This window comes from Mauremys reevesii, linkage group 4, assembly GCF_016161935.1.
Source record: "Mauremys reevesii isolate NIE-2019 linkage group 4, ASM1616193v1, whole genome shotgun sequence".
NCBI classification, from domain to species: domain Eukaryota; kingdom Metazoa; phylum Chordata; order Testudines; family Geoemydidae; genus Mauremys; species Mauremys reevesii.
Genome location: NC_052626.1, coordinates 45,907,982 through 45,924,619, shown reverse-complemented (window position 1 = coordinate 45,924,619; position 16,638 = coordinate 45,907,982). Strand labels below are relative to the sequence as shown.

At 44.4% G+C, this 16,638-nt stretch overlaps 1 protein-coding gene across 11 annotated transcripts in view; it reads right to left on the bottom strand.

Annotated features, from left to right (window-relative positions):
• RALGAPA1 (Ral GTPase activating protein catalytic subunit alpha 1) overlaps nucleotides 1-16,638 on the bottom strand; it is a 258,521-nt gene that overhangs the window by 78,553 nt on the left and 163,330 nt on the right. For all 11 annotated transcript variants that reach the window (XM_039534629.1, XM_039534621.1, XM_039534630.1 and 8 more), the window contains 4 exons: nucleotides 10,916-11,026; nucleotides 10,400-10,468; nucleotides 7,221-7,352; nucleotides 6,247-6,430 (listed from right to left, as the gene is read on the bottom strand). In XM_039534629.1, coding sequence (XP_039390563.1) covers nucleotides 6,247-6,430; nucleotides 7,221-7,352; nucleotides 10,400-10,468; nucleotides 10,916-11,026 — 496 coding nt within the window. The remainder of the gene's footprint in view (nucleotides 1-6,246; nucleotides 6,431-7,220; nucleotides 7,353-10,399; nucleotides 10,469-10,915; nucleotides 11,027-16,638) is intronic.

The following is a 16,638-nucleotide window of genomic DNA, read 5'->3' as shown; positions in this document are numbered from 1 at the left end:
CAGTGGAATTGCACCAGTACTACAGCAACCGTGGGAGAATTTGACAAGAATAGTGAAGACAAAATCCAAATTTAACACTCACCATTCTTTCTGGTAGAAAAGACTGGACATGATTCGCAGGAACAGAGGACGTGCCAAATCAAGAACTAGGAACATCAGATCTGGCAAGCCAATTTCATGGTGCCCAGAAAAGGGAAGTAATATGAGAGGGATTAACTGCATTGTAGATGGGACACAGCTTTCATATCTATAGTCAGCACCCAAAATATGATCCTCATGAAAAACCTGTTGAATCTTTTCATGTAGTTTACTGGTGCAGAAAGGACTCCAGACTTCTTTATAATGAGAAAATACTGTAAGTAAACAACTCTTGCTAATATGAAGGAACTGTATGTGTTCTACTGCTCCCATTTCCAGAAGGGAGGCAATTTCCTACCTCAAACTCACAAGAAAAGGCCCCGTAAAGCAATACGATGGAGGATGCAGCACAATGGTCTTGTGAAGAAAAAAGGTGGTGTAGTGGGTAAAGCACTGGACTGGGATTTAAAAGTGCTATTCCCAGCTCTCCCACAGACTTCCTGTTTGAGTCATTCCCTTCATTTCAAAAGGAAGCTGGACTGAGCCATAAATCTCTCTGTGCCTCATCTGTAAAATGGGAATATTTCCCAACCTCGCAAGGTTTCTGTAAGGATAAATTCATTATGTTGGTGAGATGCTGAGACAAGTACCATAGAAAAACTTAAATATAAATATTAAATAATTGAAAAATAAGAATGTCAGGCTATAGCCCTTCTCTATTATGCCAAGGAACGAGATGTGTGAAGTGATAGTATGTAATGCTGGGGAAAACTAAATCTATTGTCCCCAACAGTCTTTATAAAGGAGACCCACACAGAAGTTCTGATTGGTTCTCTCTAGGATCCCTTCTTAGAAGAAGTAGCAGAGACTAAATTGTTTTGAGATTGTAGTAAGTGCAGGCCCTGATAAAAGCCCAGTATGAGGCCTGAGGCCTGAACTGAAGTAATGAACAAGACTTAGCTAAAAAGCAAAGTGAGGCTGTAAGCTGAAGGCTGACTCAGTTCACAGAAGCTGGCAGGAGAAAGGCTGACATAAACATATATTCACCTAGCATACCGAAGTATAAACAGCATTAGAACACACTATACTGAAACATTCCATAGATAACAAAAGGACAGGCTGACCCATCCCAATGACAGGGGCAAAAGGGTAAAATGATGGATAAAGTTGTTTTGATCGAACCAACATGTACAAGGTAAAAGGCGGCACCTAAATACGTAGAAAGGTTGAACCTTGCTGCGTAAAGGGGTGGCCCCTCAATACATCAGGTGTGATGTGTAACTTGTTTGTATCTGTGTATAAGAATGCATTCCTGGGGCGGTGTCTTTGTCCAGCCTAGGGGGCAGTGGAAAGTCCCGCCACTGACTGAGCTGAGTCCATTGCCAAGAGGCATTCTGTCGCAGTACGCCCGGTAGTCTAAGTAATCTATGGGGACCCTACCAGGGTGTCCGAGGTCGCAATAAACCTAGCCGACGTGGCTTTGCATCTTACTGGACTCTGTGGTTATTGGGGGTTCTCGTCGGGTCTGCTGTGTCAGCTATCTTCGAAGAGCTGGGGCAGCACACAGAGGGAACACACGCACGCAGCCGAGTGATATCAACATTGGAGAGAGCAGAGCACCATACCGGTAACACTCTGACAACAGAGATCACTAAATGAAATTTACTATCTTAAATGTAAGTATTATTATGTTGTTATTAAAGAAACCTGTACTCTGCTGAGGCTGAAAAGATGACTGTTGATGCTCTCCTGAATATTGTGAATGACCCCAAGAACAGTAAAATGGTTGGTTGCCATGATATTGTTTCCTTCAGTCTGCTTGTTTAGCATCAGTCTACCGTTAAATAAATTAGGACCCTTAAAGCACAAATCCAGTATCTTGCCCTCTCTTTCATGAATGGACTAAAGTATGTAACCATGAGAACCTCCATAGCATTACCACAACTACTATTGTCTGAGTTACAGTGTCAACCTAAAATGCCACATTAAGGGTATCAAGTATCAGAGGGGTAGCCGTGTTAGTCTGGATCTGTAAAAGCAGCAAAGGGTCCTGTGGCATCTTATAGACTAACAGATGTATTGGAGCATGAGCTTTCGTGGGTGAATACCCACTTCGTCAGATGCATCTGACGAAGTGGGTATTCACCCACGAAAGCTCATGCTCCAATACATCTGTTAGTCTATAAGATGCCACAGGACCCTTTGCTGCTTTTACATTAAGGGTATGTCATGCCAAGGGAACACCTTTTTGTTCTATATATTTATGGCTCAATAGCAGGCAGCATTTTATTAAGTGATTATAATCATACTTGCTCATGAGCACTTGGTAGTTTGCCAGGAGAAGATTACACTGGCGATTTTTTCCACACTCTGAGATCCTTCTTTTATAGGAAGGCTGATGGTCTTTCACCAACGATTTAACAAAGGCTGCAGAATCTGAGACAATGCATGGAATGGAGGATTTCTTGTCCTCTTTATGATGCTTGGATCAGCAGGTGGCCGTGGGCTTATCACTATTGCAGTGGTGCAGCTGAGGGGGAAAATAATGACCGAATGTCTCTCCTACTCCCTTTGAACCTCCGGGGCAGATAAAGAAACAAGCTAGCTGTACACAGTCCAAAGAAATATCCTTTCCCTAGGCATGCTAAGCACAAGTTGTTCTGGTCTAACTACAGCCTGTGAGAAGTGAATTAAGTGCTTTCTATCCTCTCACCCCCAGAAAAGATACAGGTGTCACCTTCAACTAAAATAGCAGATGGTGGCAAGACTTTAAGGGGAAAAAGTTCTATTATTTTATTAATTTTAAATAAAAGTAAGAACTGAACAAAAAGTTGAGGAAACCTTTGTTAATTTTAGAACCTAAAATCTACAAGGAAAGTTATCTACAGCAGGTTGAATATTTGTTGAGAGGAATATGAAGAAGAAAATAGAAAAAAATATCCAGAACAGTGTAACAGCTGAACACCTTTTAATAATTTTGATCCTGGAGTACAGTTGTGTGTGTGCAGTCTCTCTCAGCCTCATGTCCCAAGCACCAGCCTGTAAGAAGGTCTGAGGTCCAAGGGACACAGTACACAGGTCCCAAAAGTGGGGATCTGTGGATGCAATTTTATAAGAGAAAATGATTTTACCTGAAGCTGTGGAAGAAGTCCCCCCTTTAAAAGTTTTATACAATTGTCTGATTTTGCCAGCAAGTGACACTGCAATAGCTATGTAATATTTAGTATTTTTTTTTGTCTCAGCATAAATACATATTGCTTTCACACACTTGTTACATGACACAATCCTGCAACAACAGTTGAAAGATCAGGACTAGGTAAACTAACAGATTTTTTTTCCATTTTTAACATTTAGAGTTCTACGAACACCTGACCCTGGGAAAATAAAGATTTTTTTTTTAACTTTGCAAGCTTTGCTAATACAGGAAAAGGCTTCCTACTTTTTTTTTTTTTAATATAGATTTGTATCATGTAATTTCAGTGGTATTTAAACAAAACTCTAATATAGATTTTCATTTAATTTCAGAACTGTTCCTTGTAAAAGTCAGCTATACTATCACTTTGCCACAGACACATGGAAGGGAGGACATGGACACAGATTAGCAAATTCTGTATACCTCCCTAATCCCTACTCTTGCCTGCTTCCTAGGGAATTCAACAAAACTTTGCCTACTCCCTCACTGGGATGGCTGTATCAGCCTCTGAGCAGATGCTGCTCTAGTGCATACCAACATGTAGAGAAGGGGTTCTCAAACTGGGGGTCAGGACCCCTCAGGGGGTCGAGAGGTTATTACATGGGGGGGTCACAAGCCGTCCACCTCCACCCCAAACACCACTTTGCATCCAGAGTATCTAATGGTGTTAAATATATTAAAAAGTGTTTTTAATTTATAAGGGGGGATGCACTCAGGCTTGCTATGTGAAAGGGGTCACCAATACAAAAGTTTGAGAACTACTGATGTAGAGGGTTGCTCTGTGGGTATGCCTCCACAAGTCCCTTAATGGTGGACTTATCCCTGCACAATGGGAGAAGTAATATGTCCAGTCTCCCAATCACAGCTGTCAAACCTGCAAAGGACTACCCCGTCTTTAAAATGCTAAACACATGACAACTGCTTATCTGATACAGACTCATGAATGAGCTTTCGTCCTAAATAGAGTGTGGCACACTCTCTCCTTGTCCTTGTACATTTTCCCCACTAATACGCCTGCCCATTCTACCTATCTATGCCCCCAACGGGTTTGTATGAAAGCACCTGTACACTGCTAAGTCTATGTCTAGTGAGAGGAGTGCTGTGTGGTTTGGCTTCATGATAGTTCAAATAGTGTGCTTCTTCTCCAAATGCAGCCAATCAGCATGCTCCTTTGCTGCTGAGATGCACTACTTGGCCCCCTATTTGATCTGGCTTCTGACTACTCTAATCCATCAACTTTGCTTCTACCACAATGCAAGCAAGAGAATACGCTGTGGGATGGGTAAAACAGTGCTTGGTAATGTTCCCTGGGTGATGGCACAGGCAAGAAGTGCCAGGGCAGCAATTAAATCTGTGTTATGGTTTGTCAATTACATCTGGTAATCTAGCCTACTCAGATTTACAAAGCCTTGAAACTTTAAAGAAAACATATAAGGTTACCATATCTCATCTAAGGAGACATAAGGAACACGTGGAATTACCTTTATTTAGAAATTTAACAAGAAATCATAAAAGAACCAATCATGTGGGGAAATGCAAGATGAAGAAATCAATGCTAAGGCTTTGTGCAACTGGCATTCATTTAAAAAAATCTATTCAGGGTTGTCTTTTCAGATTGTCAGATTAAACAAGCCACACAGCATTTGCTGCAAACCCATAATTACAGATCATTATAGCATACAAAAGATGCAAGGCATAAAAAGCTGCTGCAATTCACTACACTGTAATAGAACATGCAGTGGAAGTTAATTCTGGCAAATGCTTTAAATATTAGCTTTACATAATACGTATAGGTGAAACTGTAATTAGGACAGAATGAATCCTTCAAAGCTGCTTTCATTCTGACCCTGCAGATGATTACTTTTTGCTAATAAGACCACTGCCATTTGACAAAAAGCCAAATACAGTACCTTGCTTCATTCTTCAGTAAATTTAATAATTACAGCTCCTCCTGCCAATAGTTCTCAAATCAGACTTGTTCAATCCAATACTGAGCTTATTAGGGGCCAGCTCTATGTTTAGAATTCTTTGGCCAAAAAAGTACTTGAGGATGATGAAGCATGCCTTAGACAAGGGCACAATGATTAGCCATTTTCCCCACATAAAAAAACAGCACGTAGTCACTACAGACCACAAAATCACCTGCTGTTAGCACACAGCTGCTACAAAAAGGTTCTGCATTTATCTGGCTCTTAATACCTTTAAGGAAGCCTAAAGGGAACAACTTAATATGGAGGGAGAATAGCACTACATAGAGTATTTGGTATCAATATTAAACTCATCTTTTTCAATTTTCTTTCCATTGAGGCCATTTGATAGATACATTTTACAAGAAATGTGTCACTACTTTAAATCTTAGTTTCTCGTGTCTGCTGTCTTTATTTCAGAAGAAAGTGTTCTTCAAACCTCATCAGAGTCAGGAATTAAGTAGATGACATAAAACTGTATTCTAGAAATTAACTTCATTTTTTTTTTACAAACGTGTAAAATAGGCACAGAATGAATTATTATAGGTTTCAATAATCCATTTTAAATATAGAAAACTTTCAACAGTCTTTCAAATTCTGTCATGTCAGTTTAGTGATATTATAAAATTACACTTGGAAGATCATAAAAAACAAAATTATAAAAAAGAGCAAAATTAAGACTTAAGTGCACTCATTTACCTAAAACAAAAGGAGAAGTAAAACATTTACACATCACATTGCAATATTTTGCACTTTTTATACACATGAGCAGAAGGATCCATATAAGATAGATCTTTTACAATGTAGAAATCAATTTATTTTAGTTAACTGAGTTGTAATTTTTCAAAATTACACTGTTTCATTCTATACTGATAAACATTACGTATTGTCTAAAAAGACATTAAATATAATTTAAAATTCATTATGTAGACACACACTTCAGTATTGGAAACCAAGAGACTGTCTATTCTCTTTTAAATAAGAGTTCATCCAGACAATTTGACATACCTTCTGTGACTGGCTGGAGCTTAGAAGATCGCTCTGAGTCAGGAGAATGTAGTGGTTCTGGTTCTTTCAGGCTTTCTAAATGCATAAAAGGATCATAATCCACAGATGCCAGATCAGAGAGACTTAAAGGGAAATATTTTGGGTTGCTGAAACACTGAGCTCCATAGACACATCCATGCAGAACCTAGAACAAGACCAGGATTTCAAAACAGATTACTAACTTTACTTCATAATCTGATTAATTTGTTAAAAACAGAAAACCTATCACCAAACAATGAAACCCACTAAACAGAGTAAAAAAAAAAGTGGGATAGTTTTAAACATTGTACATTCATGGATCTGAACTCCTGTCTGCAAGTGCTATACTAAAGGAAGGTTAGTAAAAACAGCAGCTGTGTAAAAAGGATATGTAATAAAAATACAGTAAATAGATTTCCTATTCTCTATGTATCTACATTTCAAATGTAAGATTTTTGAGGGGTAAAATCTGTCTTTGTTTTGTACTTAATGGCATAGACCATATGTTTGCACTAAGCAAATTAAATAAACCAAGGTTAAAGTAATTCAATCTGTAAGGGTCACATTCCAATCTACATACATTGTCTTGTTTGTAGGGTTGACCTTCACCGCTGCCCCTGAACTGTAAACCCTTTAGGGTAGTGTTCTATTATTTGTTTGGCACTAACCTTCTCTTGGACCAACATTATTTATAGCACTATATGAATGATTAAACTTCTTTAGATCAAACCATCACAAAATGAGGCAAAACTAACTGCATAGGATACATCCCAAAACTAAGTAGTTCTGGGTAAAATGCATAAGTTTACAGGCAGAAGAAGCAAATAGTACAGTCACAGAATTTGAGTCAAATAGAACAGAAAGGTTCTGTCTTCATTCCCCATAACTAACATCACCTCCAGCTTTACAAGTTTTCATTAAAAAACAAAACAAAAAACAATGTAAAGGACAAATACCTTATATACACAATTAAGAACAGATTGTTCGGTCTTATATTCAGCTCCTGTGGTGTGAAGAGGTTGCAGTAAGGTCTTTAAAGGCAAGGCCATTATCCAGTCCAATAAACAGAGAAGTAAAGAAACCACCAACTGTAACAACAGTATTTTTAGTTACAATTCATTAAAATAGCAGTCTGATGCTTTACATTTCCTACTGTATTTTGTTTTCCTGCTTTAGTTTCTCTTCCTAATTTAACCATACAGGTAATCAACCTTAGACAATACCACCACATTAAAGTTACTTAGAAGCTACTGCATGCCTAAACTTCATATTGTAGGTGAAAGCTCTAGCTGCTGAAGGCCCCAATTTATATTCTGTCCAAGGACTATCAATATGAATAGCTTTTCATTATCATCATCGTGATAGGTGGATGAATAGCTGTGCCTGTGCTGATAAATTTCCATGATTTTGCAAAGTTCATTTAAAAACAAATTCTTTTAAAATGACAGATCGACAACATGTACGTGGGGGTGGTGGAATGGTCGCACTTGAGCCTCATTGTAAAGAGAATAAAAGATCATGCAAGAGTAAACAATCTGAATTGCCTTTACTACTTTATAAATATTGTTATTCTTCCTTCATAATCTGCTACTATAACTATACAGCACCATATATTCATTGAAGGCTATCCAAATGCTTTCCTAGGTCAACAACTTTTTCACTCTATAATACACCCATCTTCCTCTAGTGGCTATTTTTACACTGTCCATTACGCAACAAACACGCCAAGGTTTCAAACACAGATCAGACTACTAGTTCAATAATAATGGTAAACTCATGTCAAACACTATCTCAAAACACAATTAAAACTTGTTTATAGTTAAAAAACCTAAACAAGTGGCCATGGTGAAATAAATAAAGCAACTGAGTTCAAATAAACAGCAACAAAATTATTCAAAATACTTTAAATATGTTAATAAATATCTTTATCAATGTGACAACAAAGTAAACCCCTAAAGCGATTTCGGAAACTATATTTTAAGACATATAAGCATAATACCCATTTCACAGCTATAATCTTAACTTTTCCCCATAGTGACATCATGCAATAAAACACATGATTAAGGGATTTTAGTATTTATAGTCCCAGATTTAGATGACAGAACATAACTTGAGAAGAAATCTCCTTAAATAGAGGAACCACCTTGCCAGTGTAAACTTGGTGGAGGTGGAGCTCTGCTGTGCCCTACACCAGCTCCGAAGCCCCAGTATAAGGATGCTATTATTAGCATAAGGGGAGGGAGATGGCATCTCATGTGTGTTTTGGGTGGGAAGAGGAAGGAGGTGGTGTGGTGGAGCAGAGCAACTCTATGATCTTCCATTGCTATGAGGCCTAATGGAGCTTATGACGGGGGCAGAAGTTAAAATAGGTCCCTTACTGCTCCACTTTCCACCAGGGTGGGGTGACCAAGCACAAGAGAGCCACAATCAGCCACTTACTGCCCTGAGTAGAGATGCCCTTTTCAAAAATGGCCATTGCCTTTCATTGTTCCTAACAGAAGTGGAGCCAAACTGCACTTCAGGGATGGTAATCCACTATGTTATCAGGAGGCAGAAAGGAGCATTGAGGAGCAGCTGAATGAAAGCAGAGGTCATCTTTGTTAAGGGCCTCAGGCCTCTGTGGCTCCAGGCACACTAAGAACAACAGGAGATGGCAATCATTTTGAAAGAAGGCAATCTTTGCAGAATTAATGAAGAATTATGTGCTACTCCTTCTAAAGAATACACTTTAAATTATTCCTGGTAACAATACAAAATGATAATTAATCCTAAAGTGGTCTTCAAATGTAGTCTACGCACAAGATTTCAATACAATAATTATATAGGAAGTTTGAAAAGTCTGCAATACTCTGGTATTAGGATCGTTAGGGACCAGAAGAAAAGGTCTGACATAGGGTGCTAAGTTTATTAATGGACCAGTTTTAAAATTAATTTTAACGCTAATAGCTTTACAGTAACTCCTCGCTTAACATTGTAGTTATGTTCCTGAAAACTGCAACTTTAAGCAAAATGATGTTAAGCGAATCCAATTTCCCCATAAGATTTAACGTGTGTGGGGAGGTAGGTTCCAGGGAATTTTTTTTCATCAGACAGAAGACTGTATTTAATACTATACACGGCAATGATGATTGTGAAGCTTGGTTGAGGGGGTGGAAGACGGTAGGATATTTTCCATTGAATGCCTTGCTGCTAAATGATGAACTAGAACAGCTGAGTCCTCAAGAGTTAACATGTTGTGCTGCTTTGTAGAGTGTAAGGCTACATTAACAAATGGAGGGAGGGGAGACAGCATGGCAGACAGAGACAGACACACACACCGTGTGTGTGAGATGCACGCGCATGTGTGTGTGTGTGTGTGTGAGATGCACATGTGAGAGATGCGCATTGCCTCTTTAAGTACCACTCTAAGTACATTGCCTTTTAAAGTAGATCAGCAAGTTGAAACAGCAGCTGCTGCCAGCACTCTCCCTCCATCCTGAGCCTTGTCTTGTCTCCCCACTGATCTATTGAGATGGGGTAAGCAGGGGGCAGCAGCAGCAGGGAGGGGGACACCCTGGCATTAGCCCCCCTCCTCTCCCTCCCCACCGCACAACAAGCAGGAGGCTCCCGGGAGCAGCTCCAAGGCAGAGGGCAGGAACAGCACATGGCAGTGGGGGAAGGGTCAGCTGAACTGCAGGGAATTGATAGCCTGCTGGGTAGCTGCCACACAGGGAACTTAGGGGAGTGGGGAGCTGATAGTGGGGCTGCCAGTTCACCCTGATTCCAAGCCCCCACCAGCTAGCTCCAACGGGCCGCTCTTTTTGTGGACAAAGCAGGTGGCTGCTGAACAACATTATAAGGGAGCATTGCGCAACTTTAAACAAGCACATTCCCTAACTGATGTAACAACGAAACAACATTAATCGAGACGACCTTAAGTGAGGAGTTACTGTACTTGTAAATTCTGAGAAAACTCATTCTATTCTCAAAGAATAAATGCTGTAATTTCGGGGAGAATATAGTATATTTTACATACAAAGAGTCTGAATCCCAGCCTTAAGGCAAAAGTCAACCATAATCATAGAGCCATGACTGGCAGTTTCATAGTTATATTAACAGTAGCATATATAAAAAAGCATGATTAATGTCTAATTACCCTTTTGTCCTGTTCATAAGAGGAAGCTTCTGTATTGGGTAGAAGATGAGTAATAGTTGCTATCAGGATCTGTGGACAATAAATAAATAGTTTTCTTTAAAAGTTATATTTAAGTTTAAAGGAACTGTGTCATCAGGAAAGTGTGATACAATACCATACCTATGGTTAAATTCTTCTAAAATTACGTCAAACTGTAGAATCCAGTTAGACTGTTGTTTGTAAAACAATTTTTATTGAACTTCAAAAAGAAATTACTTAATGAACTCTAGGGACTAAGTTATATCTGCCTCATGCAGGTGTGCAAGGAGGCAATAGAGGCCACAGAGGCCTTCCTCCACCTACCTAGCGCATCCATGCAGGCGGCAAACTTAATTTGACTAAAAGCACACTTTATACTTAACGTCTATAAAAACATTCACATCACAATCTTAAATTAGCTAATTCAATTTCAATTATATGGTTTCCTAAAATCCCTAGAAAACTGCAAATTGTTTAAAATATTTTGTAATTACTTACTTGAATAATTTTTAAAGGTGAATCAGCTTGGTATATTTGAAGCCTATATACATAATGAATCAGCATGTTAAGCATATTGCAGGCAACATGTGCAACTGTTTTATTTGGAAACTGTAAAAAAGAGAAATGAGTGGTAATAATTACTTTATGACTGTCCATGATTTCAAGCTATGACACACTGAATGGACAAACACCTCATGAATAGTATTACAGATTTTGAAATAGATTAGGAGGAGCTGTGGAATGAGTCCTTTGCTTTACACTTACTGATCTTCAATTTAACATGACTTTATAGCCTTTATCCTAATAACCCTTTGCCTATGTACAAAAAAACCCCAAAAAACGGTTACTTACCTGATCACTGCTACATGCTGCTGTACTTGTGTCCGCGAATCCCCCTGATGAGCCAGTCGTCTAGGTAGGGAAAAAACGCAGATGCCGCGCCGACGGAGATGCACTTCGTAAATACCCTCGGGGCCGTGGATAGGCCAAAGGGGAGGACCGCAAACTGGAAGTGAAGGTGATTGAGCGTAAATCGTAGAAAGCGCCTGTGTGGTGGAAAGATGGCGATGTAAAAATAAGCGTTCTTCAAATCGAGGGCGGCCTACCAGTCTCCAGGATCCAAGGTAGGAATGATGGTCCCCAAGGAGACCATGCGGAACTTCAACTTTAGCATGTATTTGTTGAGGTCTCGCAGGTCTAGGATGGGCCTGAGGCCCCCTTTGGACTTGGGTATCAAAAAATAACGGGAATAAAACCCCTTGCCTCTTTCCCTCTCAGGAACCTCCTCTATCGCTCCGATAGCGAGGAGCGTCTGCACCTCTTGTAAGAGGAGTTGCTCGTGAGAGGGGTCCCTGAAGAGCGACCGGGAAGGAGGGTGGGAAGGTGGTGGTGAAACAAATTGCAGGTGATATCCACGTTCCACTGTGCGGAGGACCCAGGTGTCGGAGGTCAGCCGGGACCACGCCAGGAGGAAGAAGGAAAGGCGGTTGGAAAAGGGAGGGAAAGGATCCTGAATCAGAGCTGGTAGGCCGTCCCTGGGCGCATCTTCAAAATGACGATTTTGGCCCCGCCGGTGGCTTAGAAGGGGCGCGACCTTGGGACGGTTGTGGACCAGGCTGCCGTCTACGTCCCCCTCGACCGCGTCGCTGACCAGAGTCTTGCCTGTACCGGGGCATAAAGTAGGGCTGGTTAAGCGGGGGGTGGAACGGACGTCTCTGGGTCACAGGGGTGTGCATCCCCAATGTGCGGATAATAACCCTGTGGTTATCCTTCAGGCTTTGGAGCCTGGGGTCCGTTTTTTCGGAGAACAACCCCTTGCCGTCGAAGGGAAGGTCCTGGATTGTATATTGTAGTTCAGGGGGGAGATTCGAACTCTGCAGCCAGGAGATGCGGCGCATGGTGATGCCGGAGGCCAGAGTTCGGGCTCCTGAATCGGCCGCATCCAAGGAGGCTTGTAATGATGTACGAGCCACCTTCTTACCTTCCTCCAGGAAGGCTGCGAACTCCTGGCGCGAATCCTGAGGTAGCAGTTCCTTGAACTTTTCCACCTCAGCCCATGTGTCATGACAGTAACGGCTCAACAAGGCCTGCTGGTTAGCCACTCGTAGTTGTAAGGCGCCCGCAGAGTAGACTTTGCGGCCTAGCAAGTCCATTCGTCTTGCGTCTTTAGACTTAGGAGCCGGGGCTTGCTGTCCATGACGCTCCCTGTCGTTGACGGATTGGACCACTAGCGACGAGGGGGGAGGGTGGACGTACAAATACTCATATCCCTTAGAGGGGACCATATACTTGCGTTCCACCCCTTTGGCTGTGGGAGGAATAGAGGCCGGTGATTGCCAAAGGCTGTCAGCATTCGCCTGAATAGTCTTAATGAATGGCAGAGCCACCCTGGATGGAGCGTCCGCCGACAAAATGGTGACCACAGGGTCGTCCACCTCTGGCACTTCCTCTGCTTGGAGGTCCATGCGCAATGCCACCCTCCGAAGGAGGTCCTGGTGGGCCCTCAAATCTATCGGAGGGGGCCCTGAAGAGGAAGACCTCGCTACTGCTTCATCCGGGGAGGAGGAAGAAGAGACCCCCGGGACGATGGTATCCTGCCCAGCCTCTGGGTCCTGGGACGGTTCCTGATCAAGAGGCTCCGGCAAAGGCTGGAGGGGTGGTGGTGGTGGTACCTCCGTCTCATCCTGGGGGTGGCTTACAGTAGCCTCTGGGACACGCGGCTCTTATGGAACTGCGTGGGTGGCAGGCAGAGGAGCGCCTTGGGCCTGATGGTAAGCCCAAGGAGTCCAAAAACCCCATTGACGAGGGTCTTGGTCTGTGTATCGGGCCTCCTGGAAGACTCCCGAGGGCACCTGAGGGTCATGCTCGTCCACATAATAGCTGTCGGCCTGTGATGATACCGACACATGCCTGGAGGGCCATGGAGGAGCAGAGAAGCCCTGCGCCGAGGTGCCGACTGATCTCGTTCCCCGCCGTTCTGGTGACCGGTGCCGGGAGGCAGTGCAGCAGCGAGAGCGAGATCGGGACCTACAACCGGCACGGTGTCGGGAAGTCGACCGTGATCTCCACTCTCGGTGTCGAGAATGGCTCCGAGAGGCACGGTGTCCGTATCGGCACTGGGATCTGGATCGGTGCCGCGAGTGTTGAGTCGGGGAGCGGGAGAACGACCGGTGCCGTGAGTCTGACCTGCGCTGCGTGTTAGAGTGGTGCCGGGACTGCGAGCGGCGTTGCGATCGACGCCGGGAATGAGATCTGCGGGACCGGGAACGTTCGTGTGACCTGGAGCGGGAGCGGTGCCGGTCTGACTCAGTGCCAGGAGGTGGTTTGAGCAGTGCCGGCTTGCCAATAGAACGGAGCACCCACACCGGTGGTGCCGGGGGCGGAGGCACTGCTGGGTCCGTCAAAGCAATAAAGGTCCTTTGCCGCTGCGAAGGTCTCTGGAGTCGACGGCAATGGGAGCTCTACCGCGGCGGGTGGCGGGGAGGACACAGGTTCCGGACTCGACGGCCTCTGTGGGGCCGGAGTCGACGGTACCGGCAGAATGGTCGGTGCCGGAGCGGTCGGCGCCGCGGCAGGTTTCGGTGCCGGGCGGTCCGGTCGGGGCGCACTCTGCTGCCTCGAAGCGGGCGGTGCCGAGGTGGCAGCGGCCTTCGCTTTTTTTGCCCTTGGCGAGAGAGAGCGTCTCGGGGCCGATTTTGGTGCCGATGGTGCTCGCGGTTTGGGCAGAGAAGAGTGGCCTGGTGCCGAGGAGGTACTGCGAGAGTCCGATGGAATGGCAGACGGTGCTGAAGCCGGAGGGGTTAAGGCTGCCTCCATGAGGAGCTGTTTGAGCCTGATGTCTCGCTCCCTCTTGGTGCGCAGCTTGAAAGCCTTGCAAATTGGGCACTTAGTAGATAAGTGCGACTCTCCCAGGCACTTTAAACAGGAGCTATGTGGATCTCCTGTAGGCATAGGCCTGTGGCAGGCCGAGCACAGCTTGAAACCCGGGGAGCCGGGCATGCGCTCCGGTCCCGGGAGGGGGCTAATCCCCGAACCCGCTAACTAATACAACTCTAAAACTACTGAGAACTAATAAAACAAGAAAACTGAAAGAAGATAACTATGTACAATTTCACAAGATAAGAACTATGAGGAAGCTAGGGAAGTGGAGGTCAGCTAAGCTGCACTCCACTGTTCCAACGACCGACACGGGCGGTAAGAAGGAACTGAGGGTCAGGTGGGTCGGCTGAGGTATATATCCAGTGCCGTTATGGCGCCACTCCAGGGGGCGCTCAGCCGACCCACTGAGGGTTGCTAGGGTAAAAATCTTCCGACGAACGTGCACGCGGCGCGCGCACACCTAACTGGAATGGATATGAGCAAGCACTCGAAGAACTGCTTTTTCATGCTTTGAAAAAAATCTCCAAGGGTATGAAGGACAGAGGTTATAACAGGGACCCGCAGCAGTGCCACGTGAAGCCTACCAAAGAACCAGAGAGGCAAATGACCACTCTGGGTCACAGCCCCAGACATGCCGCTTTTATGATGAGCTGCATACCATTCTAGGGGGTGCCCCTACAACTACCCCACCCATGTGCTTCCCTCCCGGGCTACCTTGGCAGTTATCCCTCCATTTGTGTGACAAATTAATAAACAATGTATGAATTTGAAACAACAATGACTTTATTGCCTCTGCAAGCGGAGATCAAAGCGGGGAGTGGGGAGGGCGGTTGGCTTACAGGGAAGTAGAGTGAACCAAGGGGGAGGCTTTTCATCAAGGACAAACAAACAGAACTTTCACACCGTAGCCTGGCCAGTCATGAAACTGGTTTTCAAAGCTTCCCTGAGGCACAGCGCACCCTGCTGTGCTCTTCTAACCACCCTGGTGTCTGGCTGCATGTAATCAGCGGCCAGGCTATTTGCTTCAATCTCCCACCCCACCATAAACGTCTCCCCCTTACTCTCACAGATATTGTGGAGCACACAGCAAGCAGTAATAACGGGAATATTGGTTTCGCTGAGGTCTAATCAAGTCAGTAAACTGCGCCAGCAAGCTTTTAAACGTCCAAAGGCACATTCTACCACCACTATGCACTTGCTCAGCCTATAGTTGAACTGCACCTTACTACTGTCCAGGCTTCATGAGCCATGGGAGCAAGAGGTAGGCTGGGGTAGGTGCGACCGCACGGTGCTGCCAACTGGGAGGGCAGCCTGAGGCAGAAGCCTCCAGCTGGCATGATATTCCAGGCAGGACTGAATCTCCATTAGATGAAACTTAGAGAATGACCTGGAGTCATTCCCATTTTTGTCCAGGTGCCCCCGACTGACCTCACCAAGGCCGGCCAGGAGCACCCATGTCTGCCCAGGCGCCCCCGACCAACCTAACCGAGGTCAGCCAAGAGCACCCATGGGATGACGACGGCTAGCAGTCATATAGCAGTGTGTGCCATCCGCAAAGCAAGGGGATGCTGCTGTGTAGCATTGCAGTACCATGTCTGCCAGCAGCACCCAGGAGACATACGGTGACAGTGAGCTGAGCGGGCTCCATGCTTGCCATGGTATGTTGTCTGCACGGGTAACCCAGGAAAAAAGGCGAGAAATGATTTTTTGCTGTTGCTTTCACGGAGGGAGGGAGCGGGGCCTGATAACATGTACCCAGAATCACCCGTGACAATGTTTTTGCCCCATCAGCATTGGGAGCTCAACCCAGAATTCCAATGGGCGGCGGAGACTGTGGGATAGCTACCACAGTGCAATGCTCTGAAAGTTGACATTAGCCTCAGTACTGTGAACGCACACCACCGACAATGTGCTTAGTGGGGACACACATAATCGACTGTATCAAAATCAATTTCTAAAAAACTGACTTCTATTAAATCGACCTAATTTCGTAGTGTAGACATACTCTTACTCAGGGCTTGTCTACACTTACCAGGGGATCGACACGTGGAGATCAATGCATTGGCTGTCGATTTACGGGGGTCTAATGAAGACCCGCTAAATCGATCGCAGATCGTTCTCCACTCGACTCCTGTACTCCAACGGATCAAGAAGAGTAAGGGGAGTCAACGGGACACCATCTCCCATTGATATCACGTAGTGTGCACCCCCCAATAAGTAGATCTAAGCTATGTCGACTTGAGTTACCCCATTCATGTAACTCAAATTGCTTAGATCGTAACTTAGACCGACTTTTCCCTGTAGTGTAGACAAGGCCTTTCTCTCTCATATGCCTCATCCAA